This window comes from Gavialis gangeticus, unplaced genomic scaffold (genome assembly GCF_001723915.1).
Source record: "Gavialis gangeticus isolate Ggan-Ray unplaced genomic scaffold, GavGan_comp1, whole genome shotgun sequence".
Classification (NCBI taxonomy): Eukaryota; Metazoa; Chordata; order Crocodylia; family Gavialidae; genus Gavialis; species Gavialis gangeticus.
This window is the reverse complement of record NW_017729034.1, coordinates 63,013,026-63,037,079: the sequence shown is the minus strand read 5'-3', so window position 1 is coordinate 63,037,079 and position 24,054 is coordinate 63,013,026. Positions and strand designations below refer to the sequence as shown.

General features: G+C 41.6%; 1 protein-coding gene and 1 long non-coding RNA gene across 2 annotated transcripts in view; both read left to right on the top strand.

The window, feature by feature from the left end:
• The first annotated feature begins 632 nt into the window (after positions 1-632).
• On the top strand, positions 633-16,928 carry CCR6 (C-C motif chemokine receptor 6). Its single transcript, XM_019527695.1, has 4 exons — positions 633-955; positions 12,073-12,186; positions 13,554-13,636; positions 14,349-16,928. Exons 3-4 carry the CDS (start codon positions 13,586-13,588, stop codon positions 15,429-15,431), a joined length of 1,134 nt encoding a protein of 377 aa, XP_019383240.1. The 5' UTR covers positions 633-955; positions 12,073-12,186; positions 13,554-13,585; the 3' UTR covers positions 15,432-16,928.
• Positions 16,929-21,489: 4,561 nt separating this feature from the next.
• LOC109304293 overlaps positions 21,490-24,054 on the top strand; it is an 8,774-nt gene continuing 6,209 nt past the window's right edge. The window contains exon 1 of the long non-coding RNA XR_002099338.1: positions 21,490-21,594. This is a non-coding gene — a long non-coding RNA (uncharacterized LOC109304293). The remainder of the gene's footprint in view (positions 21,595-24,054) is intronic.

The window sequence follows — 24,054 nt, the reverse complement described above, 5'->3', positions numbered from 1 at the left end:
CCCATCACCTCTTAAAAACAAGAAAATATATACAGGGGTACATGAGCTGAAACTTTGAGGCAGAAGGGGTACACTTGTTAAAAAAGGTTGAAAAGCCCTGGACTAAGTGATAGAGAAGATGAGAGTGGAGGAAAAGACAGAACACAACACAAAAAGGGTAAGGAATGAGAGGGGAAAAGAAAGAAGGAAATATGCACCATAGACCAATAATTTTGAAAGTGGGGGAAGGGGAACATAAAGGTTAAAATATATATTTGAAAGAAACTATAGTGACAGCATGATTTGTTAACCTAAATATAAAAAACCCTTTAAATATGTTGGCATAATTAATTTAAATTCTGCACTCATTAGGAATGATAGGAAGTCATTTTGAATATATCTATTTTATGAATCAAGATTAAATAAATCTGAATTAAAATGAATAAACATTAAAAACAATGCAACTGAGTGGGATACACATGACAAAATTCTCCTAGAACAGCAAGAAATCCCTGGGTCATTGCAGACTAAACCTGTGGATTTAATCTGCGTGACAATTTTATCTCTTCCTGTTAAAATTTTCTTTGCTTAATTGGTGGTGGCAGAGAAGTAACATGTGGTAAGATTGAGAAACCACAATAACCATATTACCAGAATGAAAATAAGATGCTTTGGTTGTTCAAATTTAAGAACAAAAACTGTACACGTGGGCTTTATTTGCATAAAATGCAGATTTTTTAAGAAGGTGCTTACAAAGGAAAAAAAAATACAGCACTGTGGAGGAGAAGACTGAGGTGTCTTGCAGAAAGGTTGCCTGGACTTTAATAACTGAGTCAAACTCTCTCTATGCCTGAAGAAGGGTGTTTGTGTCCGAAAGCTTGTAAAGAGCAATTTTTTAAAACTGTTTAGTTGGTCTAATAAAGGCATCATATCTATTCAGAACTTTTTCTGCCTGGGCCAAACGAGATGTTTTGGGGTAAGTAACACTAGTTAACTAACCTTAATTCTGGCATAAATCATACTGGATTTAATTCTTGCTCTTCAAGTACCACTGTTGTTAATGAATGCAAATGTATTACAGAACAAAACTATATGGTACACTTTAACTGACGAATATTAGAATCCAGAAAAGAATGAACTCTACTTCCTTTACTGTGTAAGCTGAACTTCTTATCAGTCTAATCATTTGATAGTTACTATCCATATCATTTTACAAAATGTGCTTGTTTATGTATATAACTGCTATCGCCCACTCTGAAACTACAAGGAAAGTCACATAGCCCCTCTAGATCTGTTTATCTGTCTATAAAATTGTGATGGTCTCATATAACTCCGTATCACGGTACTTTTGTTATTAGCTTATTCATGTTTAGAAACATTCATAAATTATAACATTAATAAACATTATGGACCAGTGGATTGACTGAGTCCATTACTAGTAGCAGAATTATTCATTTGGAGGTTAGTAGCTAAAACTACTACATTTACTGCTGATGTGTTTATTAAAGTTTAATGAATATAAATCATGCCATTTCTACTCTCCATAGGCTATTTCTGTTTACTTTTTCTGGGTAACCCTACGGAAGACAACAGGGAAGTTGTGTAATGTGCTCTGTAAGAATCAGAAGTCTTTTTTTTTCCATCCCAAAGTTTTAAGAAAGGACGTTAATGACCCTGATTCTATAACTGAGTTCTGTTCTCAGGTAATAAGTGCTGGCACTGGTATTATGTGCGTGCTAAAAGGTACCTTACTTACCAGCTGGGAATTTGTTTTCTGTACCCATTCTAGTTTATAAACTGATATAAAGTGCAGCTCCATATCACTAGTACTCTAGCCTGCAAGGGACAAAGGCATGAATGACAGTCACAAAACTTCTATCAGGCCAGTCATAGACAGTAAAATGCTGGTGTCTGATCTTCTAAATGCAGCTGTAGGCCCAGATTACCAAAGGTAGTTGGATTTAGAGTAAGATATAGACCCTGCTGTCTCTTCTATTTCTTTCTTTTGACCTACTGTCATCTCATTAGCCATGGTTGACAGTCACATTGCTTTCATCCGTACCCCAATTTTCAATGGATATTCTCAGTGAGTCTCTCAACTTTATGACTTTAATGATAACCTGCCAAATGTCTGTCTGACTGGAACCGTGGTTGGAACAGTACAGTAATAAGTGGGGCAAATTCATCCCTGAAATGAATCCAGTGATGTCAACTGAATCACAAAACAGATTAATTTAACCTACTTTATTTTACATATATCTAGAATATGCCCTTTTTCACAGCTGCATCATGTTGGCAGGTTGTGATCATCCTATGACTGATTGATTAGTACACCTAGATCTTCTCCATTTTAGCTATTTCTAACTGATGAGCTTTCAGCTGGTAGTTTAATTTTTTGTTATTAGGCCCCAAAGCCTGACTGAATGTTATCCTATTCGAGTCCTCGGAGGCAACCAGCACTTCCTGTATGATATATAATCCTCCTCTGTGTTGATGATACTTCTTGACTCTGTCATCAACACACTCCTAATATCTGACCCAAGGTCACTAATGAAAATATTAAATAAGATTGGTCCTAAGAGTGATCCTTGAGAAACTGTGTTAGTAACCTCCCTCCAGTCTGATCCTGCTTTTCCACACCATCTATTGCTGTCTCTCCTTGAGATAGTTTGTTCCTTACCCACCCTGCAATTTCTCTAATAATTCTCCAGCCTCTCTAGTTTCATTAATGGTTTTTTTAACTCGCATGCTATCAAATGCTTTACTAAAAACTAGAAAGACAAAATTTACCACACTTTCTTTATCCAGAAAATCAGTGACCTTATCAAAGAAAGATATCAGGTTGGCGTATCATAATCTAGCTTTGGTACACCAAATCTACTTTCGGATTTTTAAATTCATTTTGTAATTTTTTTTATGCTATGACATTTTTTTTTGTTTGACTCTATGGGTATACCTTCTAGACAGCAACTCAGAGAAACTAAGATAGGGAACCAGCTTTAATGTTTTAGACTCTTTTTCAAAAAAGGGATGTCACATCCAACATCTAGCACATCTCCACGATTGAGCCTCCTGCTAATTTAAACTTAACTTGAAGCTACCACTACCATTTAATGACTTCTGATATTACTGTGACTTGGTTTTTTATACCTAGTACATTTTTTTTTTTAAATAACAAATGTTTGTGGTATTTTTTTAATTTTCTGTTGGTGCAAACATGTTAGTTAGCATAAACACTCTTGGATATAAACAGAGATGTTTTCTAAAATTCGTTAAAACATAAAATCAAATCCTTCCAAATCTTTTACAACAAATATTAACCCAATGTCTGAACTATGCGGGTGCATCTACACAAGGTACTTACTGAGCATTAGGTTAATAACACTGCACAGTAGCACGTTACAGCACAAACCGTGCTAATAGCCTACTCTGCAGTGTCATTAAGTTAATGCTCAGTTAGTGTCACTAAATAACCATACACCAGAGCTACTGCATAGTAACTTTAGGTACTGCACATTTAGTTAGTAATATTTACTTACTTTATGAAGGAAGTACTAAACTAAATGCACGACATCAAAGGCACACTAATGAACGGATAGATGCGCCCTGCATGTCCAAATGGCAAAAGTTTATGCAAAATGGGCACCTCTGCAAACATCTGCCTGTTTTCTCCAGGCAGCTGTACATTTCGCTCAAGTATTTCAGGGACAGCATTTTGAATGTGTATTTCATAAACTAATTACCGCTCACTTGAGTGACTAATATAGGCATTTAACTGGCAATCATTTACAGATATATTTAACTTTATAGACACTGTATGTAATCATGTTGGCTTCAGTGGTACTTCTCTTATGCCTAAAGTACAGTAGTGTCCTGAAGAGAATTAGGTCCTGGCCTTTAATTGGTTGCTTTCCCCAAGCACAATGAGATCATTTAATTAACAATTAAACCATTCCATTAGATACTAGCCTAGTCTCCATGGTTCCAGTGCTAATAGCACCATTTAAAAAATACTATCCCAACATGGTAAAAAAGAGCCTAATTAGTAAATAAGTAACATCCAGCTTTGCTATCTAAAGTGTGCACAGGGTTAATTTTTCATGCTTGCATATTAAGCAAGTTATTGTTGTACTCCTCAGGAGGAAGTGGTGATCATTTCAGTTTAACCCTGTGCCTTTAACAAATGCTGTTATTTCTTGTTTCTCTGATTCCCAATATTGAAGCATATCACTACTGAAGTTGAGGGTAAATACACACAGGCCAGCCACAAAAAAAAAAAAGCAGAACAAATATACCCTTCTTGACTTATGCTTCAGACATTTTTGGGCTTTTGTAAGTAAAAGATTAAAGCAAATGATCTGAAATGTGCAGGGACTTGATAAGTTGATTTAATCCATCACTTAAAAAAAGTGTAAAAAGTTGAACTCAGATGATCATTAGCAATGTTTGGAAGATGCATACTGATTTCACATAAGAAGTCTTTTTACTCCGTAGAAATATTTTTCTCAACTTATCTTTATCTACCCTTTAGGACTTTTTATTCCATACTGTTGTAATTCCAGGTTATCTTCCATTGTTTATGTTTGCACTAAAGACTTGCTTTTGAAAAATTATATATTGTTGTATAGTGAAATGAAATATGCTGAGTTATGTGCATTAGAAAAAATGCACAATTGAAAATCAGTTGTTGGGCTTATGCTGTACTTAAAAGTAAAGGTGTATGTATAATAAATAGTGTAAATATAACAAATACATGCATATATTTAAATATATTCATTATATATTATTCATACATTTAAATATATTATATATTATATATATTACTACATGATAAATATATTAAATAAACATGTGTAAATATACTAATGCTATTAAAGAACAGTTGTTTTTAAAAAACCTCTAAGGAAATATACCCTTGGTCCTTGGAGTGGTAGAAATATAGGACAAGTGACCATGGCTGGATGGGAATAGAAAGTGCCTATACACGATTTAAAACAGTGTGTGGAGTGGCTGAGGTTCTTGATAGTGGAGCTAGCAGGGAACACAGCTGGATGACTATGGGGCCTGTGAAACAATCATGTCTTGTGGATTTAAAATTTTACAGTTCTAAGAACTTCAAATATTGTCCAAGCTTCCTTTGTAGATACTCAAAGCTTTTCAGGCTGCCAGCCTGCAGCAGCTTCATAAAAGCTTTAAGTAGCTGGAGGAAGCCAAAACACTGATTAAGCTTGTCTAATAGGCAGGCAAAGTTTGAAATGAAGAAGAGCATCTCCCCAGTCAGTCTCAGTCCCACTTCCACCCCACCTCTCTAGACTCTTCAGCCCCGGCCCTTGCAGCCCCCACAATTTCATATGCTAATTTTTTAAGCCTAAAGACTTTCCATACAGTAATTATGTTCACTCAGAGCTAAGACTGAATGTGTGCATTTCATCAGAACAATGCAAACACTAAAAGGGATAGAGTGAAGCAGTCACAAAACCAATTAGGCACCTAAATTGATTTGCTTGCCTACTTTTTGGGCCTGCAGAGTGCCATACACACTTAAACTTGGGATTGTCTGCGTGCTCAGATGCTGTCCAGTCTAAGCAGGTAGGTACCTAACTCGCAACTATGCTCCCTTGTGATCCTGCTATGAGGCCGATCAGAGCAGGAAAGGTTTGCACCTAGGGCAGCCATTGATGCATGGGGGAGTACCGGCTCCTGCCGTGTTGGTTGCAGCACTGTGGTCAGCCACCACTGTGGTGGTGGCTATTTTTGGGCCTCCCCACAAGGGTGGTGCCTGGGGCTGCTGCCCCAGTTGCCTCCTCTCAGTTACACTACTGGATCAGTGCACACCTAACAGTGACAACGGTTCATTCAGTACATAACGTCAATCACAGTCACTTTAAGTGGAAAGGAGACTCCATGTCTTGCTTTTGCTCCGAGCAGTGCCCTCCCTGGCTGGGCTATAGAATTAGGCTTCCTATTAATTTTCTTCTTACTGCTTGAATCTCTCACTCTTGGCAGCCCAGTGACCCAGACTTGGCAGGAGGGATGGAGGATGCTTTCAGCCTCAGGCCTGTGGCCTCATGGTTAACACCCTGTCCAAGGAAATGGGTCATGTGGGTTCAACAAACCCTGTTAGAGCGAGGGGTCATAGAACCTAGGTGTCCCACTTCCTGGACAAGTACTTTAACCACAAGTCTGTTGGGCAAAAGATAAGCGACACACCCCCTACCAAACCACAAGCAGCACCAAACAGTCCACATGATTTTCTCTTACTAAAAACATTTTTAAAAAGTATTAGGAGAAGTATGTGGAATTTATGCCTTTTTCCAGATAGAATTGCACTGTAAACATAAATGGAGTTAGATACTTAGGGGCTGAATTTTATTTCCCTTTTTGCACCTAAAGCAACAGTTTTTTTAGACTCAAGGCACTCCTTGTCAGGCTCAAGGCACCCTCAGAAAATATCAGCTCTTAGCTGTCACTCGTTTCTTAACTACAGAAAAATAGTAGAGCAATTCTTCTGTTACAAAATAACCCAGAAAGACCACAATAGATCAGAATGTTTCTCACACAGATTCACAAAAGTTTAGGGCTGGAAGGGACCTCATGAGATCATTGGGTCCAGCCCCCCTGCTGTGGGCAGAAAAGAACTTCTGGGGTCCAATACCCCCAGCACGGTGTGTGTCCAGTCTCCTTTTTGAGGATCTCTAGGGTAAGTGCCTGCACCACCCCTGCTGGTCACATGAGCCATGAAGAAGTTTTTCCTTATATCCAGTCTGAAACCTTCTTCTCGGAGTTTATGACTGTTGCTCCTGGTTTTCTCCTGGGGTGCTTTGGTGAAAAATTGTTCGCCTAGCTCCTGATGCTCCGACCTGATATATTTGTAAGCTGCCACCAAATCCTGCCGAAGCCTTCTCTTTTCTAGGTGACACTATGGATTCCTATTTGAAATATCTGTTTATCTTGCAAATCATGTGCAAGTATTTGCACACCTAATAGTGCTAATATTGCACAGCACCCCATGGCACTCTTAGAGGAACTTATGGTTGCCATAGCACTCTGATAATTGCTGACCATTTAAACCCAAAAGCTTGCTAAACATTTTTTTTCCAACAATTTAAGTTGGTCTAATAAAAGATATCAGATTCACACAAAGAACTTTGTCTCCCTGTGTCCTTAGACCAACATGGCTACAACCTACACCCAGACCTAAAAGGTAGTTTTCTAGACCTGTTCCTGGGTATTTCTGATGCTTGATTTACAGCAGGGCTAACAAACTGATAGTCTGGGGGTCTCAAAACCACTTTGGAGTTTCTATCCCCCCAGGGTCTTGAGCCCAGAGCTTTATGGTCAGCAAATACACTGCTTAACCCCTTAGGCCACAGTAATAGGTCCTTTAGGCTAGCTGCTAAGATCAGATTCTTGCCTTAGGGCTTTGGTACTTGCACTTCCAACCTCCCTCTCTGATGGGAGACTATCACACAGGATGTTGGGGTACTCAGTTATGCAGCCTCTCTCCATCTCCCCTCATAGCTGCTCCTGGTCCAACAGGTGTTTGTGGAACATAAATTTCAACTTAAGTTCCTCACCACCTTGGCATAAGTGGACATGGTCCACAACTCAAGATATCACACCATGGGAATGCTGCTCAAACAAAAGAAAATCCCAACAGGAACTTATTCCCCCTCTGGGACTACTTACTTCATCTGCCATGGCCATCCCTCCATCCAGTAAGGGCTATCTGTCCTTTTTTGTGGTCAGGGCTTGACACTCTCTCCCTCTCCCCACTTGAGTGAGCTTTTATACTCCTTAGCCCCTCACTCCTTGTGGTCACCCAACCTATGCTGCTTCCTCTGGTAGGAGTCTCTTGATGTCTCTGCTGTGCTCATGCCAGTTGGGAGTTTGCCACTTTGCTTACCCTGTCTCCTGCAGGCTCCTTTGCCAGCCTCTGAGACCCACCCAAAAGATCTGAGCTTTATAAACAGGCCCTGACAGCTTTCCAAGCTTTACCATCTCTTCTCCATAACCAGGATTTGGCTCTCTGTTACAGGTGACAAGTAGAAAAAAAAACTATTTTGGATTTCTTATAAAAAGTGGTCTGGATTTGACAAAATTGAGAGAGGAGGTTATGATAGAGCCACCAATCTGTCTAGCTGCATAAACGATGTATAGGTTCCCATAAAATGTGATTTTTCCAGTACAGTCAGTTTGTGTCTAATGCTCTGAATCTTGCCATATCCAAATTTTGTACAATATGTGGAACAGAAAACATGCTAGGCACTCTGAATGAAGTAATCCATTATGTTTAGGAATCAACCAAATGAATGACAGTGTGTCCACATGTCCACAGAGTAGACATATTGCTTGCAAAAGTACGTGCTACTAGGTGTATGGAGCAATATGACAGTATCATGGTGTTCACTTAGCTCTGTCTGTAGCACTGGAAGCAATATAGAATGATTGTGATGTCAGAAATAAAGCACATTTGCTCGACAAAAGCATATGCAATTTCTAATTTACCATCAACTTGATGATCTCTGGATTACTATTAGAAATCACTTTTCCACTGTCCAAGGAACTTCAGAAGGTGAATGTACCATTGTGCAATGTTACAACCATTTGAAAGTAGCAGTTGGGATATTTGAAGATAAAAGGATGAATTTACACAACTATTTAATAATAGTCACAACAAAACACAACATTGAGGTAAAACTACCTCAACTTGTAGCCGAGCAACAACACAGCTGTAATGTTCCATGTGGCAGCGTTGAGAACTACTTTTGAATTAACACTTATCCCATTTTTGGACTTCATAATCCAAGGACTTACACAGAGGTTCACATCACATGGCAATATTGTACCTGATCTAGGTATTCTAATACTGCATTTTTCAAGATAGTATCCATCTGCAAAACTTAGCTGTGTTTTTGAAATATTTAATGAAGGCTCGTCAAGTAGCTGGAATGCTGTGTTTGCAGAATCTCAGATATGGAACAAGAAGTGGGAGCACATGGAAAACAGAAAAGTGCGGACCATAGTCATTGATATTCTCCAGTGCAGGGGTGCTGAAGCCCTGGCTGGTGAGGCAAATTCAGCCCATAGAGCCATGGCATCTGGCCTACAGAGTTCCCCATGAGTTGGGAAATTTGGCAGCAGAGGAGCAGTGGCAATTAATACTGCAACCCCCTCCAGTCCCCACTACCACATTTCCAAGCCCTGTTCCTCCAGTGGGGACCAGGTAATGCTTTTCCCTACTTGCCCCCACATGCAGCTGGATTGGGCCAGCCCACACCCCCTCCCTTCCTGCATGGCTGGCCATGCCCCCTTTCTTCCACATGGTGAGATCAGGCCCACTGTCAAGATCTGTCTTGAGAACAGACAGGGCACTGCCTATCTGGCCTGTGGGGCAAAATGGGTTGGGCACCACTGGTCTAGTAGAGTGCAACAAGAAATGGTTTTCAAATATTCATATTTTATTCAAGATTCTCTACACACTTCCTGTATCTATAGCTCTATCAGAAAGAAGTTTTCCTACTCTCCAGGGATTTAAAACTTGGCTTTGTTCAGCAAGAGGTGAAGAGCATTTCAGTGGACTGGTCATGTTTAATAATAACCCAGGTGTGCAAATAACTGTTAGTGAAATATTGGATGCACTGTCAAGATTCTCAAAGCTAGATTTTGTTTAATGAATATAAATAAGAGATGTACATTTATTTCTAATGACTTTAGGATTAATGATACATCTTTTGATTATTATTTGCCTAGTTTGTGGTATTTTATATGTACTATATACTATAGAAAATTAATGAACATTCCTATAAAGTTATATTTGGTTTTGCTTTGATCTTAAACTGAATAAGATAGTCTTAGGCCCCTAGAGTATTAGCAACGCTTCTAGTTTCTTTTTAACTGGAGAAAAAAATTGTTGCATTATATGCAACAATGCACCACAACATCTGCCATCCCCCTTTTCAAAATCCTAATCCACCCATGGCACCAGCTTCAGCAGGAGCACCGGACAGGACACATGATAATGCCTAAAGTGCCATGACAATGTCAGCACTATGCTAGCAAGTCAGAGGGGTGCAGCTTCAAACTGGCTGTAGGTGAGGTGGGGCCCTATGACCTGTGTTTCTGGTTTTCTGGGCAAGTGCCCTAAGTACACAGCTGTTGGGGCTAAAGAATGGGAGGGTCCCACTTCTCCCCCAGCATCTAGTCATGGGTTTCTGGTCAGCTGTCATTCATGCCTTGGATTCACTTATTACACATGCACTATCCCGTGGTACTAGGGTAATACAATTGCAATCTGCATGTAAGTGCCCAAACTGGCACTTATGCAGCTAGAGAACTGCCAGTTACGCATGCAATGGGAAACTCCACCCTGGGTGGCCACAGGGGTTGTTTCTAAGCAAGTGCAGTAGGGAAGTCCACTTTCACAGGGTGGAAGAGAGTCCAGTTTAGTGGCTGAGGCCTCTGACAGATGTTACAATTATGACACCATTAACCTGTCAGTCATGCTATAGACAGTAGCCCTGACACACGTTCAAAGAATTAATGGTGCAACAAAATGGGCAAATAGCCACAAAAGATGTGTAGCATTTTTATACCTGGTTTCCACTGCACCTTACATAAAATGTATAGCAGGGTAACCAGAGCTGGTCAAGACTGGTGCAGTCCCAGAGCTGGGACCAATTATCTATTGTTGGTCCCAACCTGGGACCGCATGGGAGTCTCGAACCAACTCTGATACAGTACTAAGACTGAGACCAACAGTCAACTGACTGTGCATCAGGGGCCTTAGGGTATGTATGTCGAAGGTAGCCCCACTTGGCTCTTGAAACTGATACTGAAAAATGAGCCATACCCACACATTCCATGTGCTCCAAGCCAAGTAATTTGGCAGCGAGGATGCCCAGGGATGCTCCCCACCACTGCTCTCAAGATCTCTCTGGGTGCATCTACATATGCCATTAGGCGGTAGCAATAAATTGTGGTGCTTAATGCTCCACAGTTTATTGCTCCTGGGAAGCTCCTGGGCATACATCTGCATGTGTGCCTGGACCAAATCACACTGAGCTGAGTTACAGCAGCCCTAGCTGGCAGGGAGCCTGGGTCAACCTGTCAGCCTGGGGCTGCTCCAGCCTGGTTCAACATGCTGCGGAGGGGCTGGCTGGGGGACGAGGGGACTTCCTTGTGGAGCTAGCTGGCAGGCAGCCCCTGCACTGAAGCACCCTTATGCCCCAGCCAGCTGGTCAGCATCTACATGTATGCTGCTGATCACAAAAAAACCTCTCTGCAGCAGGTAGTACTTGTAAATACTTGTACTTATATTTACAAGTACTACCTGCTACAGAGTTTATTGGTTTTGTGTGCTCTTATACGGACATGTGTAGATGCTGAGACATTTAACGCAGAGTTAATTAGTCAGCTGCACAGTAAATAGCTTATGTAGATGTGTCCTCTGTGGCATACTTCAGAGTGGTGGAGGGAATGTACCAAGAGCATTCTTACTGCTGCATTTCTGGTTTAGAAGTGTGCATAGCAGGAACAGGGTGCAGGGGCTCATTTTTGGGTGCAGTCTCAAGAACAGTGTAGAGCCAGTATAGACATAACCTTAGGTACCCTTGGCATTTTTACACATTCTTTGGGGGGGGGGAAGGGGGCTTTAATTAGAGCAGCTCCAAGAGCTGCTCTAATTAAAGCACTGCAGCATCTTGTGTATCAGCATCTCCACACTTCAGAATGGTAGCAGGGGCACTTGAACTAAAGTTCGTTGAATGAGCTTTAGATCAAGCACCCCCACTGCCATTTTGAAGCTTGCGGATGCTGATACATGAGATGCAAAGGCTGTCTGGAGCGCGGTAATTACCATGCTCCAGCACTCCGTTAATGGAGTTATTACTGTAATCAAATAACTACGGTGCATCAGAGCAGCCTCACAGCACGTCTACAGGAACCCCTAAGGGCCACTTAAATGCCACTTACATAGAATCTGGGCCTTAGGCATCTAAATGACACTGAACAGATAGAAACTAATAGATAGACAACTAATAGAAAAGGATCTGGCCTCAGGCCTTTATTTACTTGATCCTATTTTTTCCATAGGACTCCTGCCTCCTTCCATACACAGAATGCATCTGATCTGGGGATGAACCACGGTTGTGCAGAAAATTATCTTCTCTAGGACATCTGACTCGCTTGTTGTGTGTATCATCTGAGGTAGGGAATTCCAGAAAAAGAAAGAATGGTCTTTCAGTTAAGGCAATTCAATGCTGCCCTGTAAAACTGGATGCCAACCCTTTGCTGCCACTATATTCTTGTATGGTACTCGTAAAGTTACTTAAACCAGACCTTTTGTAAGTGGTTACTAATGTGTATTTTTCATTTTCTGGGTGCCTGACAAGACCATGAGGCCTGATTTGCAGAAGGGCTGAGCACCCACAGTGGCAAGTGAAATCAGTGAGGTCTTTGCTTGAAACACAAAGTGATGCTTTATATAATGCTAATAATGCTGAAAAATCAGGTCTTACTGACTTTAGATTGGATAACCAACACTACTGAACACTTTTGATGTAATCTTTCTATGCCTCAGTTTCCTAGCTGTCAGCTGGGGATAACAATATTCACTTACATCATGGGGTATTGTGAAAATCTATTAATGTTTGTGAAAGATAAGAGACAATTCCTTGCCAGAGAAAATTCCTTGAAGAAATAAATTATTCTTTCTTTGGAGTGGGGCTTGAATAATGTGCTGTGAACAAGGATAAAAACAATTTAAAACAAGTGCTCATTCACTGAACACTGACTAGCCTGTGCACTGGATGACATAGGCGTTCTTAATTCTAAACTTAGTTTTGATACTAATTTGCATCTCCACAGTTAAGTCACTCAGCTTTTGTTTCCATTTATCTATCTAGCATATCAAAAGGGGCTAGCAATATTTACCTATATTGGGGTATTGAGGCATACTATTTAGAAAATGTTACATAAATGCAAAATATTAAGGTATAGTACTACCATGTAAATGACTATAATAATGTGACACTGTTTCAGTGTTCCATGTTCACTTTTATTAGACCAACTCAAATAGTTGGAAAAATTCATCTTAGCAAGCTTTTGGGCACAAGCACCTTTCATCAGGCTGAGGAGGTGCCTGCAGATGGACTGTGCTCTTCCTGGATGGAGTGGTAAAGTAGCCAGACACCTGTATATATGCAAGAAAGCCAGTCTGTTAAAATGTAAATTGAGGCCACTTCAATTTACATTTCAGCATACTGGCTTTCTTGCCCACAGACTGGCCTCTGGCTGCTTTACCATTCCATCCAGGAAGAGCACAGTCCAAATTTTTGTCTTAGTAGCATCTACACAACTTGCCAAGTTTTAAGAGTTACAAGGGTTGCTGAAGACAAGGGATTTCCTTGTAGAGGAATAAATGTGTTACTTATAAAACTGAAAGGTAATGCTTTTTGTTTGTTTGTTTGCTTAGTGTTTAATTTGTAGTACTCCTGCATTGCTGAACATTACATTTTTTCTCTCTCTGAACATGTCCTATTGCACTTTCCTGATCTATTCCCCTTCTCTAACAGGCACCTAAGAACAGGCACCTAAGAACACCATAATGGAACTCCATGACTTCCTCAGTGGAGACCACATTAACAAAATGAATGACGTAAGTATATTAGTAAGAAACAGTTAATTTGGCAATAACAGTTCTATAAGACTACTAACTTCCCTGACCTAGGGAGTGACTAGCTAATGAAAGCGGTTTATAACAATATGCTTAATTGATGGAGCATGCTTTCACCGGATTTACTACAGCTGAGCTGTGAGAATGGAATTCTGTGAACTGTCCCCAAAAATGGTTCCAGCACTTGAAGTTCAGTTATGCTTTTGTTAAACCTGCTATTTTTTCTCAGTGGCTCTTCAGAATCCATCAAACTAATTCATTGTTTTGAGAAAACTCTTCTTATGTTTAAAGTAGTACCTTTCACAGTTGTGTGGAAAATCTAGTACTGGTGGAGACAGTTCAGGATTGTCTCAGCTGTAGTGGGCCAAGTTTGAAGTAGGGGAGAGATTTTATTCAGAGAATGTTGCATGTATCAGTGGATTGCACAAGGTTAGGTTGTCAGGAGGAAGTAAAAAACGTGAATTTGAAAGGATAAAAGTGGCTAGGTTTTAGCATTCTGATGCTTTCTTTTCCAAATAGTGGGATCAGCTATTTCTATTACTTTCATGTGGACACAGGGTTGTATGTAAACTTAAAAATGGATCTTGTATGTCTCATACTAGTCAATTCTCCATTGTTTACCAGCTATATAGAACTTGCAGAAATGTGTATTAATGTTTGAGTGACTAACTGGCTATATTCATTTTTCTTTCAGGCAGAAATGAACTCCACAGATTATCCATACACCATAGATTATGATGGACTTATAGAACCATGTAGCAAGCAGGAAGTCAGAAACTTCACAAAAGTATTTTTTCCAATCACATACTCACTGATCTGTGTCATGGGCTTTATAGGTAATGTCTTTGTAGTGATGACGTTTGCTTTATATAAGAACCATAAGTCTATGACAGATGTATACCTCTTCAACTTGGCCATAGTTGATTTATTGTTTGTTCTCACTCTCCCATTGTGGGCAATGAGTTATGCTGCTGACAAATGGATCTTCAATGATGTCATATGCAAAATGACCAGAGGTATCTATGCTATCAACTTCAATTGTGGCATGCTGCTTTTGGCCTTTATCAGTTTGGACCGATATATTGCCATTGTACAAGCAACAAAGTCATTTAAACTTAGGGCAAGAACCCTAGCATATAGCAAACTCATCTGTTTGGTTGTGTGGGTATTCTCAATTTTAATCTCCAGCTGCACTTTCATATACAGTGAAAGCTATAGCATTTTTCTGAATGATACAACAGAGATTTGCGAACTCAAATTTAGTAAAGAAGTAAACAGCACTGCGCTGAAATTAATGCTCATGGGTATACAACTAGTGTTTGGCTTTTTTATCCCTCTGCTCTTTATGATTTTTTGCTATGCATTCATTGTCAAAACCTTAGTGCAAGCTCAGAATTCCAAAAGAAGCAAAGCAATACGTGTGATTTTATTAATTGTAGCTGTCTTCCTGGTTTGTCAAGTACCCTATAACATAGTTCTTCTTATAACAGCCACAAATATGGGCAAATTAAATAGAAGATGTGATAGCGAAAGGCATATAAGCTATGCAAAATGTATTACTGAAACTGTGGCATTCTTGCATTGTTGCTTGAACCCTGTGCTCTATGCATTTGTTGGGGTGAAATTTAGAAATTACTTTTTGAAGACAATGAACAGTCTGTGTTGTATAGGATCCAAGAAATACAAGACAACCAATTCAAGGATAAGTTCTGATGTCTATCACTCAAGGCAGACAAGTGAAATTACGAGTGATAACATATCATCCTTTACTATGTAATACGTAATATTCTAAGCTTTTATTTTCCTCATCCAGCAACTCTAGCCAATCCTATTTTTCATGTTACAGCTAGCAATTCTGACTATTTTACACCAAAAATGGTAGTTCCTATGATCATGATAGCTCCCTCCATCAAAACTATTAATAAAAACACAAGAATAACTCTGCTGTATGGAAAACTCATGTATTAATCATCTGCCTAACTAACATTCATGCTGTTCCTTCAATACATGCATTTAACATTCTTAGGAAAGCAAGATGTATCAAACAGCTTCCTTTTTCCTCATGCCAGTTTGATCTGAAAATTGCTTTAGTATTTTGGTTTTGAAGCACTCTCAACTCAGCTGTCTCATATCAACCAAAATATTCCAGTCATGATAATGATTCTTTTAAAAGTCAGACAGACAATTTTACTACAGGCTTGCTGTATTTCTGATTATATCGCTATTAATGATTTACATTGTAATAGTGCCTAGAGTCCATATCCACATTTGGAACACCAGGGTGATAGCACTCTACATACATGTATTAGAAGGCAATTCAGACCCAAAGAGCTTGCACTGTGAACAAAGGATGGGAAGGGGAACACAGAGGTGAAGTGACAGGATCACTGATGCACAGCAGGTGAGTTGCAGAGCTGCGATTAGAATTTAGGTTTTGAGTCACAGTCCAGTCTAGTGTCTTATTTAATAGTTACGGAGTTATGGTTGCCTATATTGGAACATGTTTGGGTCCAGAGACCATACTAATAGAAGACAGTAATATTTCTTTAAGTAACCACTTAATTTTCAACGATCAGCTCAGCTTTTATTATTTGTGAACAAAAAAATATATCTGGGAAGAGATGTCTTGGTTTAACATTGGTGTTTTGGGGTTCATACTCCACTGAAACTGACCATTTTGTGACTGTCGTCTTGATAGAGATTGAAACGCCACTTTATTTTTTCTGATTACTTAATCAATTTTTTGAATGAAATAATAAATATTTTGAAATATATTTCCAAAATAATTTTGAATATATGAAAGTGCATTTCTTGTTCCTTGAAGATGGCTTAGCTCAGCAATATTTGGCCTTTATTGGAACTAGATTAAATGCACCTTGGCAGCATAAACTAGGCAATATGCAGTGCACAACTCCTCCTGTAGGGTTTATTAACTAACTTAAGAAGGGAAACAGCATTTTAAGAGATGACGGAATACCTGCCAGTGTCAACAGGAGTAGGCCAAGAACTACACTGCTGAGGGAGAGATAAGACTGTCTGCATTAGTATGATTCAGCATTGTTTATACGGTACACTGAAATTCTCAGATATAAATACTATGTACTATTGGGCATTTATAGATGTGCTCTGGGAGGCAGGCGGGGAACTTTAATTAGCACACTTCCAGAGCCGTACTAATTAAAGGCACCTGGAGCATCATAGGTATCAGTGGCGGCAAAGTGCTTTGAAAAATGAGCTTTAGTTCAAAGCACCCCCTGCAGCATTTTTCAGCACAGCAACGCTGATACACATGATGCTGGAGTCTGCTGGAACATGGTCATTACCACGCTCTAGCAGACTCAATTAAGTCTGCTCCAATGTGCTGTAATTACAGCACATCAGAGCAGCCTCACTGCACATGTATTGGAGCCCATTATCGCTGAATATTTTAAATGTGGACGTTAAATGAGCCTTAATGTTAATTCAATTCAATTAACTGTAAATTTTGAATACAAGTTAATAAAAATACATAAATGTATATACATATATTTGCTTTATATAGCAGTGTTGGTTCTAGAAGAAATTCCACAAATACAACTGATTATCAGAAAAACACCACAATTCAGTCTTCATTATCTTGACTTTAAGTAACTGAATTGGATCATTTGCCACAGCTGTTGATCACAGTGTACATAACTTTATTCATCTTACAACCTTTATTATCCAGACCTGTTCAGTGTCTTCCCTTCTCCTTAAAAATTTGGATATTAGAATGTGTATTATATTTGTTATATATACAATGAAAAACGCATCATTTAAAAGTTTGTCTACTGTTACTGCCTTTATTATTTTTGCAAGTGAAACTTTGGCTTCAGCAGATATTCTATGTAGTGTTTGAGAAATTACACAAGTAAGATATGCTTGTTTTATTTTATATTCTGTGCAATAAAAATGAGATCCTTATTGAGTTTTGTTTACTTGTGTTGTGGTGTTTCACATGATGATTGATTTCAGAGCCTGGGAGAAGATTTAGGACATGAGGAAGCACTCACAATCCTGGTACCAATTTTATTTCTTAAGACTCATGAAAAGAGGAGTCTTTGCCTGTGCACTTCCGGATCTGCTCCAAGCTCTAAGGAGGTGAGCTGGCAGCGTAGGTGGGGACACCTCTTTACACTGTCCCCAGACCCACAGAGATTAGAACTGGAGATCTGCAAATGAACAGGAAGTTTGCTGGAAGCAAGAGGAAATACACTGCAGTGAATCTGGAGAGCAGCACAAGGTGGAAACATATGTAGAGAACTTCTATGCAGTTGGTGCTGGAAGATCAGCATCCAGAAGATCATTAAACTATGCAGAAATCTTAAATTCTACCACCCCTCAAAAGACAAAAATTGCAGCCATTTTCTTTGTGAATACTCAGAACCCTGGCGGTTGATGTTGGTAATAACCAGGGATCCTGGTTTTCCCTGATTAAAAAAAAATAGCAGATTCTCTGATAAACCCCCCAAAATCTGTGATTAAAATTAAAGGCCCCCCTGGCCCTGCTGGTGCCTCTCACTCCGCCCCCCAGTCCCTTCAGCCCTGCTGGTGCCCTTTGCCCCCACCTACAGCCCCTTGCCCCCCCAGTTGCCAGGGGTATAGGGCCAGGGACCAGAATCACAGCCCCTTGCCCCTGGCAGGAGGTGATGGCTGCTGCAGCACAGTGGAGCTTGGCTCCCCCCTGCTGCCTGCCTGCTGTGGGCTAGCGCAGGGAAGGCCAGCTCCCTGCCAGCACACACACTCTCCAGGGGGCAGGGGGGACCCACACCCCCTAGATCTGTGCCTGGAGCAGGGGCGGGATGGGTTGTGTGCTCAAGCAGGGTGGGGGTGTCTCCCCACCAATGTGCACACTCCCAGGGGGCAGGAGGGACCCACACCCCCCAGATCTGTGTCCGGGGTGAGTGCAGGCTCCCACCCTGCTGCCCTATCCTGGGGCCTCAGCAGCCCAGCAGGTGTGACCCAGCGTGGTAGGGAACAGTGGAGCTGTGTGGAGAAGCTGCCTGTTGCTGTGAGCACTGCGCTGCTCTGGTGATGCATCCCCTGTGCGCATGGCTGCAGCGAGCGCAGTAGTGCAGGGTTGCACCGCTCAGAGCTGCCACGCACACAGGGGGCGCATCACCAGGGCAGCATGGAGCTCGCAGCAACAAGCAGCTTCTCCACACAGCCCAGATGTTGCCTGCCACGCCAGCTTGTGTCCACCGGGCTGTGGAGGCCCCAGGGTAGTGCAGCACAGTGGAAGCCCGAAGTTGCAGCCTGCACCCACCCCAATGTCTGCCTCGTGGACAGATCTAGGGGGGACGGGTCCCCACTGTCCCCCGGGAGTACGCACAGTGGTGGTGAGCTGGCCTTGCCCCCAGGGTGTATGTAGTTTGTAGAAGTCAGAATTTGGCCACATAGCCAAATACATTGATTGCAAAGATGTTAAGAGTGGAAAAGCATAAGTAACAAAAATACATCCTTGATAAAGGGCATGCAAATTGCAAATCAACCTGCAGTCATCATCTGTATTTCATTATCATGCTTTCCTTTGCCAACATATTACTTTCTGTGCACTGATTAATTTAGAAAACTAAAAAGGAAAATTAAGTGTCAGAGGAATTATAAATTCCATGGTTTTATTAATATAATTTAATAGTTGTAACTTCAGCATCTTAAACCTTTAACAAAAATAAAAGCAAAATAAAATACTGTGTGCTACCAGGGTGACTTACTTAGCTAACAAAGTCCAATCCTACTTGGTTTGAGACAGTATGAGTTTTACAATTGGCTTAAATGACAGTAAATGAAAGTGAGATTCTTCCTAAATGTTGTAGTAATCCTGTTGCCATCCTCTATGCTATTTATGTCCGTTTTAAACAGAAATGCTGCCCCTATATGTTTAATTTGAAGTTCCTGTTGTCACAGTATTAGTGACATGTTCCCTGTACTTCTTACATTTTATTAAGTGATATCTAACACTTCAAATGCACTTTTCTTCTGTAGATCTGAAAGCACTTTACAAAGGTTAGGCTCATTACCACTGATTTACAAGTGGACATTAGTACATACAGTACAGTATACCCTACCCAAATTCTCTTTAGAAACATATGAATATGGCTATGATCAAGTATATTTTTAATACTTCTAGAATATTACAGGTACTATGTATACTAATTGCAGTGCTTCCATTTTGCTAAGGTTTTGGGAGTGTTGCCTTAGCTTGCTATTTTTTAGGCTTTTCTTCACTTTCCACATTGTAAAAGAAAAGCATTCCTCCAGAAAACATGGAAGTACTGCTGCTGTCCAATATAAAAAAGGAGGCAGCAGGACAATCACATTTTTATAACACGGTCACCTGCCACAGCCAAAAGTTACTAACAAGACTTATTACAGCCCTAACAATGTCATCACTGCTGAAGCAACATCATTAATTTTCCTAGTATTTAAAATTGATATTAATAAAATGTGAAAGGAAATGTAGTTTAGGAAGATTATTGCCTGGCTCTCATACTTTACCTGAAGTATGTGATAATATGAGGAAGAAAGACATTAATAGCTCTTATGCCTGAATTACCCTCATCCTTTAGCTCTAATACCTTGCTGGCTGATAGTAACCGAAATGCACGGTATACAATAGATGTTTTCTCACACAAGTATGGTGTTTTCTCTTTCTTTCTCTCTTTCTGGTCTCACAGGCCTCGAGGGCCTATAACCACCTTTACCAAAGCCTTCCATCTTTTCCTATCGCGTGCGATCTCCTTCCACCTCGTCACAACTTTGCCTGTCTCTTCCAGATCAGGTTTTATCTTCCCACTGTTACTGTGGTCTGCCTTCACCACCTCAGCTCCCAAAACCTGCCTCTGGCACCTTCTCCCAGCTGCTCTTGCAACGTGCCCTGCCCACCTCAATCTCTGCGCGCTGATCTTGCTCCAGGCATCAGGCCTGCCGTCTTGGGACAATAAATATGAATAAATATTATGCAGGCGTGCTTGTCTGCCTCCAGTCAATCTATTAATGCACATACAGAAGTAGCTACAATAAAGCAGCTGGATAAACTTTAAACAAACAAGTGGGTAAAACAGAGCAGGTGAATGAACTTCTAAGCAGTCAATGTTTTAATGGAAAAAAAAACAGCTGAGTGCATCTACATGAGACATTGTGCATCAGCCTCATAACACTGTGCAGTAGCGTGTCATGGCAAAACCGTGCTAGTAGCCTATGGTGCAGTGTTTTTAGGCTAACACATAGTAAAGCGTCACTAAATAAGGGCACTGAGAGACTTTCTAAGGCCCCCTGCAATGTTCAGCACTGGTGGGTAGCCAACAGAAGAGCACAAGGCAACCCCAGAGCTTCCACCCAGGAGCCTAGCGATACAACCCCCTGCCCTGCAGTCCTCCTCCTGGGCTACACCTGCCCCACCATTTGCCGCTTGTCAAAACACCTGACACCACCCTCAAGTTTCAACCCCACGTATCTGCTGAGGTCCCCATCTTCCCATGGCGGGACGGGGAAACTCCGTCACAAAAAGGCTCCACCAATCACACACGCCTAGCCCCAACCGCAGCGACGGGAGGGCACGTGACACCGCCCTGTCCCGCCTCCCGCTCCACTTAGGCCCCGCCCCCGGTGCGTGTCGGGGAAGAGGGAGAAGCAGCTCGCCTACGGCCTCCCCGGCCCGCGCATGCGCTATATCGGAGGGGCGCGTTTCACCTGCCCCAGCGGAGCGGAGAGGGTTGGCCCCGCCCCCTCGCGCGCGGGGTTCTGAGGGCGCCACCAACGGCTGCAGGCATCGCAACAGCTTGGGTAGGGGCGGGGGGGAACGCGGGGCGGGCGTCTCCTCCTTCTCGGGCACCAGACCCCACCCCGCGCCTGAGGGGACTGCGGCTGACAGTGCGGTGGGGGCTGGACTGCTGTTTAAGGCTCCGCCTGCTTTCCGTGATGTCAGCTCGTGATGGCTAAACCTCCCTCCCTCCAGCGCAGTCCCCGAGCGAGGGGCCCGGGCTGAAGAGTAGCCTCGCGCGGCTCCCACGTGCCTATTGCGTCACGTTTCCGTCATAAGCGGCCCCGCCTGCGGTGGGCGTGGGGAATTCCTGGCGAGTGTAGCTTTGTCAGGTGTCGCGCGTGTCATTATCGTTTTGGAAGCTCCAAATTTATCGTATTTGCTGAGAGGGGAAATAGAGAATTTTTTTTTAATTTCTCAGTTGGGCTAATAAAAGGGATCGTTTCTGAACTATGAATTTTAGGTTTTTGTATTTTGTATATTTGCTAAAAAAATTATTGCACACTGATAAAAATGGAAAGTGTGCAAATAAGCATACAAGTAAGTCTGAGTGAGAGAGACCTGGGTCGGCAAAATTGAAGCCTTTCTTTATTTTGAGGCAGGCGGTCAGAAGAAAGTGCTGGGAGATTACTACCTAAATATAGATAGATAATTAAAAAAAAAAAAAAAAGATGACCTGAAATACCTTACGGCTGAGGGCAAGCGAAACTTGGGGGCATCCGAACCCCAAGTCTCCAGGCTTGGCAGGCATCTCACTTGCAGGCCTAAAGGATTTGGGACCATCTGAAGCCGCAGGCGAGGGTGGAGGATGTTTGCCAGTATAGGGCCATGTTTGGTTCTGAACTAATGGATTTGGAATGGATTTGGCCAATTTGGCTTGGAATGTGAAAATTTTTTAAAAAATTATTACCGAAATACCTGGCAGGGGAAATACCATGACCGCTAAGGTGGTTTTCCTAGGGACAGGGGAAGACTACTTTTTTGGCAGGGGGTAGCACTTTGACCAAGGTAAGGCATAGTCTTCCACTTCCTTTTCCAGTGAGAAGATGTTGACTTTATGCCCATCTTATGGATGTGGCAGACTGCTCTTGTGGCCATATGGCTGAGGGCAAGTGAAACTCAGGGGCATCCAAATCCCAAGTCTTCAGGCTTGGGCCTGTGCATAGGATGCTTACCAAAGGGTTTGGAAGCATCTGCAGCCCCGGGCGGGGGTGGAGGATGTTTGCTGGTGGTAGGGCTGCATACAGTTCTTGAATGATTCCATTGATTTGGCTTGGAACATGGAACACTTTTCCTTTAAAAAAAAAAAAAAAAAGGTTGGTTAAACTCCCCAAGACTGACTTGGGTTTTGCATATGCTGCATCAATGAAGTGCTTCAGCACTTACGGACTCGATGATCTTCCAAGGTCCCTTCCAGCCTTAATGTCTATGAATTATTAGGAATTCTTGGTAGAGGTGATAGCTTTTATTAGATCAGCTGGATATTTGTCCATTAAACCCCATCAGAAATTATTCTACATTTTGAACATTTTTACTATTATTGATTGTATATCAAACGAACACTGAAGTTACTGTACAAATATGATACCTATCGTATACCTGGCAACACTGCTACTGAACTGGGTGTTTGAAGGCAATTGGCTGACAGCAAAAGGCCCCAGATTGAGGGGTTGGAAAGTAGGTGTTAGGGAAAGTTGTGAGGGAGAAGTGATGGTGCCAGTGGGGTGAGATGGCTCAGCTGGCACAGGGTGATTTGTGGGGAGAGACTGAGGCAGTGGGGCTGCTTTAATCCAGAGAACACGGAGGGGGGATTTAATAGTAGCTTTCCATGTGATGAAGGTTGGGTCTGAAGAAAGTGGAGCTAGACTGTTCTCAGTGGTTGCTTGCAGGGGTTAAAAAAAACCCAACCAAACAAAAAAATGTGTTTTATTTTAAACTCTGCACTGAGCTCAGAGCATGCCCAGAAGAGGCAGTGTTAGTTGGACCTGGTTGTATGGAACAGGTACTTTAGTGGGGCTTTTTTTGGCGCTTTTATCTGATAGCTGATGACTCTGCTTTTGATAAAATCACCAAAAAGCCTCACTGAAGTGAAGATCTAAGACGAAGTAACATGCTGCTGCTTGTGGTAAAGCACAGAATTTTTTTAACCTCTGCAAGCAGCCAGTGGTGACAGATGACAGAACAAGGAGCAACGGTCTCACATTGAGCAAAGGGAACTTTAGGTTGGATATTAGGAAAAACTTTTTCATGAGGAGGGTAGTAAATACACTGGAACAGGTTACTTAAAGAGGTAACCACAGACTCTCCATCCTTGAAAGTTTTTAAGACCCGGCTTGACAAAACCCTGGCTGTGATGATCTAGTTGGGGATGGTCCTGCTTTGAGCAGGGGGTTGGACTAGATGACCTCCTGAGGGCCCTTCCAGCCCTAATTTACTATGGTTCTATGATGCCTGTGGCTATGACTGAAAATACTCAAGGAGTAGAGCTGTTAACTAATGACCTGATCCAGGGAAATCAATACCAAAACCTCCATTGATTTCACTGGGTCAGAGTCATACAAGTGCATTTGCACCTTTTAGGTAGTAACTTACCATACTAGAGCTGTATCACGGTCAATCC

Excerpts from the sequence above, each read along its gene's own strand:
- CCR6 (XM_019527695.1), top strand. The coding sequence starts at position 13,586 with ATGGAACTCCATGACTTCCTCAGTGGAGACCACATTAACAAAATGAAT. Across the intron at positions 13,637-14,348 it reads ACATTAACAAAATGAATGAC|GCAGAAATGAACTCCACAGA; the intron begins GTAAGTATATTA and ends TTTTTCTTTCAG.